Below are 15,478 nucleotides of genomic sequence, written 5' to 3'. Positions count from 1 at the left end.
GTTATGAAGGGATGCTTGAGAGAATACGTTCTGAGTAATATGAATATACGTGTAAAAACATCCAATAACAGTCAACGAAATAATTCTACTATTTGTATCTTGGATCGATTTCGGTACTGTATGATTCTAACCTACTATAAATGTATTAACAACAACAACAACAAAGACAACAACAACCAAAACAAAATGACATGGGCACCTACTACTGTATATATGTTACTTGCCATAAACTCCCAAAAACTCGACTCCAATATGGTATTCATTGGAATCTTAACATATACAGACAGCAAACGGCTGGTCGATAAGTTGTAATATACAGCAGCTATATTATAGCAACATTGCATATTTTGAGCAACACATTTTTGTTCATGCTAGCACTCGGTGTTAGTATTGATAAACTTATTCTTAAACGAGAAATTAGATGATCGATCTCCTTTGTGGTGTAACAGACTGTCGACTATAGTCCGTTCTACTAGACAGAGGCCTCAGAACAGCTTCAGTAATGGAGACACCGTGGTTAGCCGCCATACGTTGTGTGTATGTGAGATTCGAACCTGATCATAGATTACTTTACTCATTCTGTGTATATAGGATGCGAGTGAGTGAGTTTAGTTTTACGCCGCTTGTAGGAATATTCCAGCAATATCAAGACGGGGGACACCAGAAACAGGTTTCACACATTGTACCCATGTTGACCCTCGCATCTACACATGTTGTGTGCCCTTGATCTGTGTGGAATCCGAACCCACTAAACTATTTAACTTTGCACGTTGTGCCCGTGTGAGATTCGAACCCGCACCACGAACAGCCTCCATACGTTATGCCTTCGTTATATTCAAACCTCCGTCTGCGGCTGTGTAACACTTTGTGTGGTTTACACTTCTAGTATTGATTACATCTTATTCTATTCAGCGAAAGCTAACACGCGTTGTGCACATTGAGAAACTACTCGTCATTTGTATTACATATACATTGAATATTACAAAAGTACGCATGAAAAGCTAAAGAGGAAATGTGCATCAACATGCATCACTGTCCTACATCAAGCAATGTACAAATTAAAGAAATGTACAGCATAAAGAAATGTACAACATAAGGAAATGTACAGCATAAAGAAATGTACAACATAAAGAAATGTACAACATTAGGAAATGTACAGCATAAAGAAATTTACAGCATAAAGACATTTACAACATAAGGAAATGTACAGCATAAAGAAATTTACAGCATAAAGCCATTTACAACACTTATGAAATGTACAGCATAAAGAAATGTACAACATAAGGAAATGTACAGCATAGAGGAATATACAGCATAAAGAAATGTACAGCATAAAGAAATGAACAACATAAAGAAATGTACAGTATAAATAAATGTACAGCATAAATAAATGTACAGCATAAATAAATGTACAACATAAAGAAATGTACAGTATATAGAAATATACAGCATAAAGAAATGTACAGTATAAAGAAATGAACAACATAAAGAAATGTACAAAATACAGAAATGAACAGAATAAAGAAATGTACAACATTAGGAAATGTACAGCATAAAGAAATGTGCAGCATAAAGAAATGTGCAGCATAAATAAATGTACAGTATATAGAAATATACAGCAGAAAGAAATGTACAGTATAAAGAAATGAACAACATAAAGAAATGTACAAAATACAGAAATGAACAGAATAAAGAAATGTACAACATAAAGAAATGTACAGCATAAAGAAATGTACAGCATAAAGAAATGTACAGCATAAAGAAATGAACAACATAAAGAAATGTTCAACATAAAGAAATGTACAACATAAAGAAATGTGCAGCATAAAGAAATGTACAGCATAAAGAAATGAACAACATAAAGAAATGTACAACATAAAGAAATGTACAGCATAAATAAATGTACAGCATAAATAAATGTACAACATAAAGAAATGTACAGCATAAGGAAATGTACAAAATACAGAAATGAACAACATCAAGAAATTTACAGTATAAAGAAATGAACAATATTAAAGAATGTGCAACATAAAAGATATATAGCATCAAGAAATGAACATCAAGAAATGAAAATCATGAAATGTACATCAATGGATTTTCAGCATCAAGAAATGTACAACACAGCGTCAAATGTCGCTTGTGTGACAGCAGTCAGGAAATCAACTATAACAACAGTGGCATTCCTCAGATATTCGCCAAAAATTGACATTGATGTTGATTGTGTAGATGTGTATTTCAGCGGATATATGTCGCCATGGAAATGAGGCAGAGAAACGAGTTGGTCGTTCGCCTAGGGACGGGCATCAATGGATTATGCCGATCCCTCATGCAGGTAGGGCCCATTGTTTTCACCAAGCGATTTTTCGGACTCTTAGACATTAATATCCTAACACGTGCAAGGTTTGCGTCTTTACATCTGTTCCTTAACTATTTTCCAACGTTCTGGATACAATGTTCAATATAGATGTGTGTGGCATACTTTAACATTAAAGGTATCATGCCGTTTAAGTTAACGTGCTCCTTGCTATAAGCATGTACTATACTGTTTTAAAAACACACTAAATCATTCATATTACGTTTAATCGTGTTGGTTTATTATATTCTATTCAATATTGATATTTTTGGTACTCGAATATAAGTTTATAATTCATATAAATAACTGTACTCATATGCATTTATGGATATGTAAAACGGTTATGCATTAAGGTGCAATAAGTGCACATTTGCACTCTGATTGGAGATGCAACCTCTTTTGCATAGCATGTAATCGTCGAATTAATAATAATTACATTTGGTTTATTATATTCTATTCAATATTGATATTTTGGAGACAACTCTTTCGTTACTGATTGACGAGGTCGAAGCATAATGTGGCATACGTATTGTGTCGCATCATTCTGTTTGGTAGCCTTTTGCATAATCGAGATATGATACTGAAGACATTTCTCATCTAAAGTCCTAATATATCTTATGTGAACACGCTTCCATTGGACTTATTGTACTTCCCTTTTTGTTGCCACTCTTCTACGTGGTGTAGGAGATTAGGGCACTGTCTTTCAATGAATCCCACGCAAATCAGACTATAATGTGTTGCAATGAAGGTAGGACATACTGATTACAATGGAGCTCGTACAGAGTGTTTTGAAATATGTTGTCTTATATCAGGTGAGGTGAAATGGGGTTTAACGTCGTGCCTTAGAATATTTCGCTCATATGACGTTCAGTCGACTTCACCAAACAATTACCAAATTTGCATGCGATATTGCTCTGTATGTGTGACTGCTTGTACTAGCCCAGACTGAAGCTGGTTTTATCGTGCTAGCCCACTGAGACACCATGCCGCAGTGAAGCATGAATACCCCACTCAGACACATTATACTGACTCCAAGCCAACCAGTCCTTGTTGTACCCATTAATGCCGAGTGACAAACAGCGCTTTAACCGTCAGACAGAGGACAACAACAAGTGCCATATTTGAACGTCTTTTGGTATGACGCGGTCGGGGATCGAACCCGCTACCTTCCGCTCTCCGGGAGGACGCTCTAACCACTACACCACGGAGGCGGTCTGCCTTATACCAACTCGCCTCCATTGGATCTATTAGGATTTTTGTCAACACGCCTCTACGTGGTTTAAATGAGACTGAGGTATCTTTTTTCAATGAATGTCAGACTAAACCGGTTTATGGTAGCCAGGTCATCCTGGTATAATGGAGTTGGACATCATGGTTTAAAATAGGCCAGGTCATCCTGGTTTAATCAGGATTGGGCATCATGGTTAAACGGAGGTCAGTCACCCTGGTTTAATGGAGGTCAGTCTGGTTAAATGGAGGTTAGTCACCCTGAGTTAATGGAGGTCAGTCACCATGGTTAAACGGAGGTCAGGTCACCCTGGTTAAATGGAGGTCAGATCATCCTGGTTAAATGGAGGTCAGGTCATCTTGATTAGATGGCGGTCAGGGCATCCTGGTTAAATGGAGGCCAGGGACATCCTGCTTTAATGGAGGCCAGGTCATCAGTCTGGTTTACTGGAGGACAGGGCATCCTGGTTTAATGGAGGTGAAACCACAGTAGTCAAATGGAGGTCACGCCGCCGTGGTTTATTGGACAAACTCCTGTCATTCCATTACGAACTGGGTTTTTTTTTACCCAAAGTTAATAAAAACACATACATATAATGTATTGTTATATACATGCACACGGTAAGCACTGATCGTCAGTAACCATGCTTGTCGTAAGACGCATCTAACGGGATAGGGTGGTTAGGCTTGCTGACTTGGATCACTCGTGTCATCGTATCCCAGTTGCGCAGATCGATGCTCATGATGTCAGTTATTGGATTGTCTGGTACATACTCGATTAGTTACAGGCCGGCGTCATATAGCTGGAATATCGCGGCATTAAACGACAAACAAGCGATATGGTTTCCAAAACGATGATTAAAACATGCAATGACATTAATAAGGGGTAAAGATGGGTTTAACGCCATGTTAAAGGTAAAAGGTTAAAGGAAATACACGGCCACGTATATGCACGTTCGTGAGTCCGGTCTAATATACGTTTTATTGGGCTAGGCAACAACAAATACCACCTTTTATTTCTTTCGGTACATGGATCCTACCAACGGCCTCTAGCTCGCCCGTTCTCTTCATCACGTTACCTCGACGCGACACAACTTGAATGCTGTTTAAACGACTCACCCATTCCCTTCCAGGGTCAGTACGTCTCTGTAAGATATGTTACCTCATTTCAGATTCAGTAATCGAGGGAGCTTCAGTACGGATATCATTGTAAGATTTTTATGTTAATTTTAAACATGAATATGAATATCCACCCAGTGATTAAAACTGACAAAGCTTTGCAGTAGTTAGTGATGTGATTTGTTACTTTGATTTATGCTAAAAGTGGCCACATATAATTTAATATGGGTGGCATCTTCTGTGGACCTGGGCCTGTGGGGTAGATTTGTTAGCTTTTGCCAGTCTTTACCAGTAACAACTGTTGATTAGTTAATTTATACAAACAAACGTTACTATAGAAGTTAATGGGAAAATATTCGGCTTTGTGTGATCATAACAAAAGCCACCACCGACAATTTCAAAGGTAAGGGGAGACTACTCTAGTTAACACCTGCCTGTTGAACGCGACAACCCACAACTGACCGTATCAAATGTAAGACTCACAGTAATGTATCCCGTGTAGGCTTTAACAGGGAGTTGTCAGTCATAATCCTACACATACAACAACAATAGGCATTTCATCTGATACTTATATTTGTACTTCCCAAGCCATACTGACAGTCCTTCATATTTGTACGATGGATCAACTGCTCGAAGCTTTCGTAAAATACTCCTATGGTTTCACTCAGGATTCGTACTCTCCCGCCACATTTTGATCGAAGTATCAAAAACAATATTTAGAAATTAATCAAGTTTAAAACATCAAATTTAGAAAGATTAACATGACACTGAATTCAACGAAAAGGAACAAAACAAACATGACATCATCATGTCCAACTCATTAATGTGCTAATGCTCAGGCGTAAAGTGGCATTGCTAAAGCTCTTAACAGGCGTAAGAGTGGCATTCAGCGAATATTTGTAACTTGAACCCGTCTGTTGACTCATGGATCACAGTCCTGGGTAGCTTGGTACAAGCTTTTCAGTGTTTTAAGGGGGTTTTCCATTAAAGTGGTCATGTTTTGTTTGGGTTTGTTTTTTCTTGTATCTTCTATATTCATTCTCTTAAACGTCGGTTTATTGAAGTACGGTTTGCATCGATATTAATGCAATTCAGCGAATATTTGTAACTTGAACCCGTCTGTCAATGAGTTATGGGTCACAGTGCTGGGTAGCTTGGTACAAGATATGTCCTATCAGTTTATCAGTAAGGGGGTGTTTTCCATTAAAGTAGGTCACACCGATGAAACCTGACCCGCTGTTCATCCCACTGACCACATCGCGTGTTGAGGATCTGAATACTGCGAGCACGCTGAGCACACTTGCCTTCAGTCTGACCAAGGTGTAAGTAGGTAAGTACATCACTTTCACGTTGACCCGTGAAGATCTGGGTAAGAATAATCTTCAGGAACCCATATGCTTGTCGTGAGAGGTGAATAACGGTATCGAGTGGTCAGGCTCGCTGGCTTGGTTGACACATGTCATCGTTCCCCAATTGTGGAGATCGATGCTCAAGATGCTGATGACTGGATGGTCTGGTCCAAACTCGATTATTTACAGACCGCCGCCATATTGCCGGAATATTGCTGAACGCGTCGTTAAACAACAACAAAACAACTTTCACGTTGTCCCTGTCAAATATTTTGGATACTTGCGAAACCATGTGTTGTGTGACGATGAAGCCCTCCATATTTTTAGTTCGTATCTCATCTCTAATCTCGGCCATCAAGGGAGATTGACACACATATAAATAAAACTGTTTTTGTTAATTACGTTTATGTTCTTAAGTTAGAACACGTGGTGTCAGTCTGTAAATGTATTATAACGGAACAGATCGAATTGTTTTAACAATAGGTGCATGTCGGGTATATATATTCGCGGGAATTTCCGAGGGAACTGGTGTACAATTCAAGAAACCACGTGTGCATAACTACTCATGTCCCGAATGTGGGGAATCGAAGCCGGATTTTCAGCGTGTCGAACGAACGCTTTAACCACTAGGCTACCCCACCGCACCAGACGGTGATGAGACGTATCGCAGTTTTACAGACAATTCAAGTGACAATTGTGTAAAGGAGTCCGAAGGTCATTTCGCAACTGCGTTGTTCATGTGTGATTAAAGTCGTATCATCCAGAGGTCGAGGGGTATTACCATGTTCAATAAGCTTCTAATATTTGCATGGACAAAGGAACGGTGACGATGCGTCTAGAAGTACGAAACGTAGGAGCTAGCATTATAGCCACACATTGTACATCAAGTAGTGAGTATAAACCACGAGTGTAAACCAGTATCGCGAAGACAGCAAGCCTCTAAGCTATACAATGCGGGTGAGTTTTCTATTTCAGGTAGTGAGTGTAAACCTGTATAAGACAGCAAGCCTTTAAGTTATACAATGCTGGTGAGTTTTGTATTTCAAGTAGTGAGTGTAAACCACGAGTGTAAACCAGTATCGCGAAGACAGCAAGCCTCTAGGTATTACAATGCTGGTGAGTTTTGTATTTCAAGTAGTGAGTGTAAACCACGAGTGTAAACCAGTATCGCGAAGACAGCAAGCCTCTAGGTATTACAATGCTGGTGAGTTTTGTATTTCAAGTAGTGAGTGTAAACCACGAGTGTAAACCAGTATTGCGAAGACAGTAAGCCTCTAAGTATTACAGTGCTGCTGAGTTTTGTATTTCAAGTAGTGTGTGTATACCACGAGTGTTTAATTATTGTGGATTTCAAGTAATAAGTGTAAATCACGAGTGTTTAATTATTGTGGAGACAGCAAGCCTCTAGGTATTACAATGCTGGTGAGTTTTGTATTTCAAGTGGTGAGTGTAAACCACATGTGTAAACCAGTATCGTGAAGACAGCAAGCCACTACGTATTACAATGCTGGTGAGTTTTGTATTTCAAGTAGTAAGTGTAAACCACGAGTGTAAACCAGTATCGCGAAGACAGCAAGCCTCTAGGTATTACAATGCTGGTGAGTTTTGTATTTCAAGTAGTAAGTGTAAACCACGAGTGTAAACCAGTATCGCGAAGACAGCAAGCCTGTAGGTATTACAATGCTGGTGAGTTTTGTATTTCAAGTAGTAAGTGTAAACCACGAGTGTAAACCAGTATCGCGAAGACAGCAAGCCTCTAGGTATTACAATGCTGGTGAGTTTTGTATTTCAAGTAGTAAGTGTAAACCACGAGTGTAAACCAGTATCGCGAAGACAGCAAGCCTCTAGGTATTACAATGCTGGTGAGTTTTGTATTTCAAGTAGTAAGTGTAAACCACGAGTGTAAACCAGTATCGCGAAGACAGCAAGCCTCTAGGTATTACAATGCTGGTGAGTTTGTATTTCAAGTAGTAAGTGTAAACCACGAGTGTAAACCAGTATCGCGAAGACAGCAAGCCTCTAGGTATTACAATGCTGGTGAGTTTTGTATTTCAAGTAGTAAGTGTAAACCACGAGTGTAAACCAGTATCGCGAAGACAGCAAGCCTCTAGGTATAACAATGCTGGTGAGTTTTGTATTTCAAGTAGTAAGTGTAAACCACGAGTGTAAACCAGTATCGCGAAGACAGCAAGCCTCTAGGTATTACAATGCTGGTGAGTTTTGTATTTCAAGTAGTAAGTGTAAACCACGAGTGTAAACCAGTATCGCGAAGACAGCAAGCCTCTAGGTATTACAATGCTGGTGAGTTTTGTATTTCAAGTAGTAAGTGTAAACCACGAGTGTAAACCAGTATCGCGAAGACAACAAGCCTCTAGGTATTACAATGCTGGTGAGTTTTGTATTTCAAGTAGTGAGTGTAAACCACGAGTGTAAACCAGTATCGCGAAGACAGCAAGCCTCTAGGTATTACAATGCTGGTGAGTTTTGTATTTCAAGTAGTGTGTGTATACCACGAGTGTTTAATTATTGTGGATTTCAAGTAATAAGTGTAAATCACGAGTGTTTAATTATTGTGGAGACAGCAAGCCTCTAGGTATTACAATGCTGGTGAGTTTTGTATTTCAAGTGGTGAGTGTAAACCACATGTGTAAACCAGTATCGTGAAGACAGCAAGCCACTAAGTATTACAATGCTGGTGAGTTTTGTATTTCAAGTAGTAAGTGTAAACCACGAGTGTAAACCAGTATCCTTGAAGACAGCAAGCCTCTAGGTATTACAATGCTGGTGAGTTTTGTATTTCAAGTAGTAAGTGTAAACCACGAGTGTAAACCAGTATCGCTTGAAGACAGCAAGCCTCTAAGTATTACAATGCTGGTGAGTTTTGTATTTCAAGTAGTAAGTGTAAACCACGAGTGTAAAATCAGTATCATTATTGAAGACAGCAAGCCTCTAGGTATTACAATGCTGGTGAGTTTTGTATTTCAAGTAGTAAGTGTAAACCACGAGTGTAAACCAGTATAGCGAAGACAGCAAGCCTCTAAGTATTACAATGCTGGTGAGTTTGTATTTCAAGTAGTAAGTGTAAACCACGAGTGTAAACCAGTATCGCATGAAGACAGCAAGCCTCTAGGTATTACAATGCTGGTGAGTTTTGTATTTCAAGTAGTAAGTATAAACCACGAGTGTAAACCAGTATCGCGAAGACAGCAAGCCTCTAGGTATTACAATGCTGGTGAGTTTTGTATTTCAAGTAGTAAGTGTAAACCACGAGTGTGTAAACCAGTATCGCTTGAAGACAGCAAGCCTCTAGGTATTACAATGCTGGTGAGTTTTGTATTTCAAGTAGTAAGTGTAAACCACAGTGTAAACCAGTATCGCGAAGACAGTAAGCCTCTAGGTATTACAATGCTGGTGAGTTTTGTATTTCAAGTAGTAAGTGTGAAACCACGAGTGTAAACCAGTATCTTGAAGACAGCAAGCCTCTAGGTATTACAATGCTGGTGAGTTTTGTATTTCAAGTAGTAAGTGTAAACCACGAGTGTAAACCAGTATCGCGAAGACAGCAAGCCTCTAGGTATTACAATGCTGGTGAGTTTTGTATTTCAAGTAGTAAGTGTAAACCACGAGTGTAAACCAGTATCGCGAAGACAGTAAGCCTCTAAGTATTATAGTGCTGCTGAGTTTTGTATTTCAAGTAGTAAGTGTATACCACGAGTGTTTAATTATTGTGGATTTCAAGTAATAAGTGTAAATCACGAGTGTTTAATTATTGTGGAGACAGCAAGCCTCTAGGTATTACAATGCTGGTGAGTTTTGTATTTCAAGTGGTGAGTGTAAACCACATGTGTAAACCAGTATCGCGAAGACAGCAAGCCTCTAGGTATTACAATGCTGGTGAGTTTTGTATTTCAAGTAGTAAGTGTAAACCACGAGTGTAAACCAGTATCGCGAAGACAGCAAGCCTCTAGGTATTACAATGCTGGTGAGTTTTGTATTTCAAGTAGTAAGTGTAAACCACGAGTGTAAACCAGTATCGCGAAGACAGCAAGCCTCTAGGTATTACAATGCTGGTGAGTTTTGTATTTCAAGTAGTAAGTGTAAACCACGAGTGTAAACCAGTATCGTGAAGACAGCAAGCCTCTAGGTATTACAATGCTGGTGAGTTTTGTATTTCAAGTAGTAAGTGTAAACCACGAGTGTAAACCAGTATCGCGAAGACAGCAAGCCTCTAGGTATTACAATGCTGGTGAGTTTTGTATTTCAAGTAGTAAGTGTAAACCACGAGTGTAAACCAGTATCATGAAGACAGCAAGCCTCTAGGTATTACAATGCTGGTGAGTTTTGTATTTCAAGTAGTAAGTGTAAACCACGAGTGTAAACCAGTATCACTTGAAGACAGCAAGCCTCTAGGTATTACAATGCTGGTGAGTTTTGTATTTCAAGTAGTAAGTGTAAACCACGAGTGTAAACCAGTATCCTTGAAGACAGCAAGCCTCTAGGTATTACAATGCTGGTGAGTTTTGTATTTCAAGTAGTAAGTGTAAACCACGAGTGTAAACCAGTATCGCAATGCTGGTGAGTTTTGTATTTCAAGTAGTGAGTGTAAGACAGCAAGCCTCTAGGTATTACAATGCTGGTGAGTTTTGTATTTCAAGTAGTAAGTGTAAACCCACGAGTGTAAACCAGTATCTTGAGACAGCAAGCCTCTAGGTATTACAATGCTGGTGAGTTTTGTATTTCAAGTAGTAAGTGTAAACCACGAGTGTAAACCAGTATCTTGAAGACAGCAAGCCTCTAGGTATTACAATGCTGGTGAGTTTTGTATTTCAAGTAGTAAGTGTAAACCACGAGTGTAAACCAGTATCTTGAAGACAGCAAGCCTCTAGGTATTACAATGCTGGTGAGTTTTGTATTTCAAGTAGTAAGTGTAAACCACGAGTGTAAACCAGTATCGCTTGAAGACAGCAAGCCTCTAGGTATTACAATGCTGGTGAGTTTTGTATTTCAAGTAGTAAGTGTAAACCACGAGTGTAAACCAGTATCGCGAAGACAGCAAGCCTCTAGGTATTACAATGCTGGTGAGTTTTGTATTTCAAGTAGTAAGTGTAAACCACGAGTGTAAACCAGTATCGCGAAGACAGCAAGCCTCTAGGTATTACAATGCTGGTGAGTTTTGTATTTCAAGTAGTAAGTGTAAACCACGAGTGTAAACCAGTATCTTGAAGACAGCAAGCCTCTAGGTATTACAATGCTGGTGAGTTTTGTATTTCAAGTAGTAAGTGTAAACCACGAGTGTAAACCAGTATCGCGAAGACAGCAAGCCTCTAGGTATTACAATGCTGGTGAGTTTTGTATTTCAAGTAGTAAGTGTAAACCACATGTGTAAACCAGTATCGCGAAGACAGCAAGCCACTAAGTATTACAATGCTGGTGAGTTTTGTATTTCAAGTAGTAAGTGTAAACCACGAGTGTAAACCAGTATCGCGAAGACAGCAAGCCTCTAGGTATTACAATGCTGGTGAGTTTTGTATTTCAAGTAGTAAGTGTAAACCACGAGTGTAAACCAGTATCGCGAAGACAGCAAGCCTCTAAGTTATACTCTAAGATTGGTTTGGTTAGTTGTTTAACGACGCACGCAGCACTATTATGCCAGACAATCCAGTGATCAACAGCATGAACATCGATCTATGCAAATGGGATTCGATGACAAGAGTGAACCAAATCAGCGAGCCTAACCACCCGATTCCGTTAGGCGCCTCTTGCGGCAAGCATGGGTTGCTTAAGACCAATTGTAACCCGGGTCTTCACGGGTGATTGTGAGAAGAGGTGTCTCCTCTCCTTACACAGTACACGTTCAGTAACGAGTGAAGTGCTTTAAACAGAGTGAGTGACTGAGTGAGTTTAGTTTTACGCCGCATATTCTATCTATATGACGGTTGTCCGGACCAGAAAATCCCATTTAAAAAGAAAAGCACACGGTTACAGAAAACTTTCTGTGTCGCTGAAGAACACTTCGTGTAAGACATCTCTCACGCCTAAAAATATGCACCATTAACATTTCGTTTGCTATTTTAGGTAAACCGCCCTGCTGATTCATCTTAAGGTTGTACATAAGGCTGAGACTGCGTCCTTAAACGCCTTCACGATGTCTGAGACACGATCTGGGGCGAAAAGAAGTTGTGGGACTCCTGGAGGATCAAACGAGGTAAAGATGAAAAAGACACTGGAACCATGCCCGGGTCAAAGCAGAGAAGACTGCACAGATCCAAAGGAAACAGAGGCGAGCTGCAAAAATGGTGTCAGCACCGAATCGAAGAAATTGGATTTTATGGCCGAACTATCTGGAAAGAAGGAATCAATCTCCAGAACAATCCAAATGAAACTTCAAAATATACAAAGATTAAAGGCAAGCATTGTCGAGGCACGTAAGGCAAGAACACGCATTCAATCGGAAATTCGATGTGCCAGCCACGCAATTATCAGTCAGTTTAGACAGAAAGAGAAAGAGTTGATGGACACACTTGATGGAGTGTCTGAGAACCAGTTTGGGCTGTTATCAGATTATGTGAATCAAAACGAAACAGACATTCAGTTGGCCAATCAGAAAAGGGTTGTTCTCAAGAAGATGCTTGGCGACAACGACTTGATGGAACTACATCCTGCTCATGAGAACCTTCTATCAGGACTAACAGAAGCTGAAGATCAGGTTGTACGCATTATAAACGATGTCTTCGTATCACAAGACATTGGAAAAGTCAAGAAGGGCATTGAAGACCTTTCCTTTGGTCAGCTTGATTGTACATTCCAGGATTTACATGATCGCTCGTCTCGTCCAAAACTTTTGAATTCGACCACTGTTACCCTAAAAAAAGAAGGACATTTTTGCCATATATTTGATATAATTGTCCTTGATGTTGAAGGCATCAAGACCATTGTTGTGTCCGACCTCGGCAATAGAAAAGTGAAGTCCTTTTACGTTAGAAATGGCAAATCTTGCCATAGCGAGTATATCGTGGCCACACCTCATGATCTAATACACCTGAAACAAAACCAAGTGATGGTATCAGACCCTCATACCTACAGCATATCGATACTAGCCGTCACGCCTGACCTCATTTACCTCTCTGATATCAACACAAGCTCGTGTTATCGGGGCCTACGTGTGCTAACCTCTTCCACGCTAGTAGGGTGTGCGGCAGGGGCGATTGATATCTTGAACATGAAGGGGAAGAAACCCAAACCCATTCGGTCTTATGTCAGTAGGGACGACCGTGGTTATGACAGGTTGTGTGTTACAAGAACTGGAAACATACTGGTGTCATACTCGTGTCCAACTGTCCAGTCTCTCGTTTGCCTGACACCACAGGGAGATCAATTGTGGGAGCACTTCCCTGCTGAGGATGGGGCGTTCAGAAGACCCTCCGCTGTGGAGACTACCAGAACTGGGGACATCCTTCTGGCAGACTATGAAACCAGCAGGGTGATCCAGCTGACCGAGTCTGGGCGGTTTGTCAAGGACATTCTTGTGCCTGAAGATGGACTGGCTCCTCCCACTGCCTTGTATCTATACAATGAGAGACATCTATTTGTTGGTAGTGGTGGAGAAGTGAAGGAGTATCTTTTGCCCTAAATGAACATACCTTCGAAAGCCAAATCAATATAGGCTGGCACACCCTACATACGCTATAAATGAAGTTATTACAAGCAGATAATGTTATTGTTACGTTTCTGGTTTATATTTGTTGATTGTTTAACTTGTTAATGTCCATATGGTTTGTTTGTTTGTTTTTGGTTTGTTTTTTGGTTTTTGTGTGTGTTTTTGTTGTTGTTTGTTTTTATTTATTTCTAGAGATTATGTCCCATTTATGACGAACACCTAATTGACAGACAGTCAATTGACAGACACTGAACTAGAAGATTAATTAGGACAACACCTACGGGTATAAGGGAACAGTCCACCGTCTAGGTAGTAGAGTAGGGTGAGCCTGAAACTGAGAAGTTTGATTGTGTGTAAATAGGAGTTTGTTGTGATTAAATGATAATCTGTCTTCTCTTCTCCAAGTTGTTTTTACCATCAATTACTATCGAATTTAAAAACAGGTTTGTCACTGAGGTTTGATTGTGTTTATTAATTGAAACATTCATTCAAGAAAAGGATTGGGCACAAGTTATCCAACTTAAAAAAGCCCTCTCACAATAATAGGATATATACAACAGAAGTTAACTGTTAAAAACGTTTGTTTGAGAGATATAGATGTGTACAGATTTGAAAACATTCTGTACATGCCATGTAAGATAAGATTAATAACAATCAGTGATCTAATTTTAACAATACTTTCTATAGATTGTAACAGTTTATGTCTTTGAATAGTATACAATGGACATTCAAGGAAGTAATGAAAAAATATTTTCACATCCATGGCCACTTTGACATGATGCATCATGTTTTATATTTATTCTAAATAAATCATAATTTCTCACTTGTACTCGTCATATATCTTAATCTTGTGTACCTGTGAAGGATATTGATTCATTCTAACCCGGACCCTCACGGGTCTGTAGTGGTGGTAGTAGTAGTAGTAGTAGTAGTAGTAGTAGTAGTAGTAGTAGTAGTAGTAGTAGTAGTAGTAGTAGCAGCAGCAGCAGTAGTAGTAATAGTGGTAGCAGCATAAGCAGTAGCAGTAGTAGTAGTAGCTACAGTGGTAGTAGTAGTAGCAACAGCAGTAGTAGTAGTAGTAGTAGCTGCAGCCTGCATCATGTAGTAGTAGTAGCAGAAGTAGTAGCAGCAATAACATCAGGAGTAGTAGCAGCAGCAGTCTTAGTAGTAGAAGTACCACTACTTAGATACACAACGATGATAGCAGGTTTAGCATTACAGTTTATACTCGCTTGAGTGATCTCCCTTAGTGTGCTGCCTTCAAGGAATTTCGGGCGGTTGGGCAGCCCAGTGGTTTAAGCATCCGCTCGTCACGCTTAAGACTCGGGTTCGATTCCCCACATGGGTACACTGTGTGAAGCCCATTTCTGGTGTCCCCGCCGTGATATTGCATGAATATTTCTAAAAACGGCATAAAACCTAAACTAACTCTAGCCAGAATCTCACTTTAGCTGAATCATAAACGTGGTGCCCGTGTTTGATTGCGATAACGATGTTGTTTTAATTTTCTAAATTAATCGTATACCTTAAAAAATAATATCATTATATTCAAGTGACACACCTCTCGTTAGCTGGGTAACCCATGACCTACATATTAGGTCTAAATTTAGTGGGCACGGAAAATCCCGGAAAGTGCCGAGCTTTGGAGAAAGTAGAACCGGCAGGAGTTCAATACGGAATCTGGGTTGCAATACGGAATTTGACCACGTCATCCGTATTGCACCCTTGTATTACAATCTTAAGTTTACATGGTATATAATAAACTTCAACATC

At 39.6% G+C, this 15,478-nt stretch overlaps 1 protein-coding gene across 1 annotated transcript; it reads left to right on the top strand.

Annotated features, from left to right (window-relative positions):
* Positions 1-5,920: 5,920 nt before the first annotated feature.
* On the top strand, positions 5,921-14,095 carry LOC124285489. Its single transcript, XM_046721730.1, has 2 exons — positions 5,921-6,029; positions 12,124-14,095. Exon 2 carries the CDS (start codon positions 12,194-12,196, stop codon positions 13,676-13,678), a length of 1,485 nt encoding a protein of 494 aa, XP_046577686.1. The 5' UTR covers positions 5,921-6,029; positions 12,124-12,193; the 3' UTR covers positions 13,679-14,095.
* Positions 14,096-15,478: the final 1,383 nt, after the last annotated feature.

This window comes from Haliotis rubra, unplaced genomic scaffold (genome assembly GCF_003918875.1).
Source record: "Haliotis rubra isolate DU_JTF1 unplaced genomic scaffold, ASM391887v1 Scf360, whole genome shotgun sequence".
In the NCBI taxonomy this organism is placed as follows: Eukaryota; Metazoa; Mollusca; class Gastropoda; order Lepetellida; family Haliotidae; genus Haliotis; species Haliotis rubra.
Note: the sequence above shows the minus strand (reverse complement) of the source record. Positions and strands in the feature narration are given on the sequence as shown.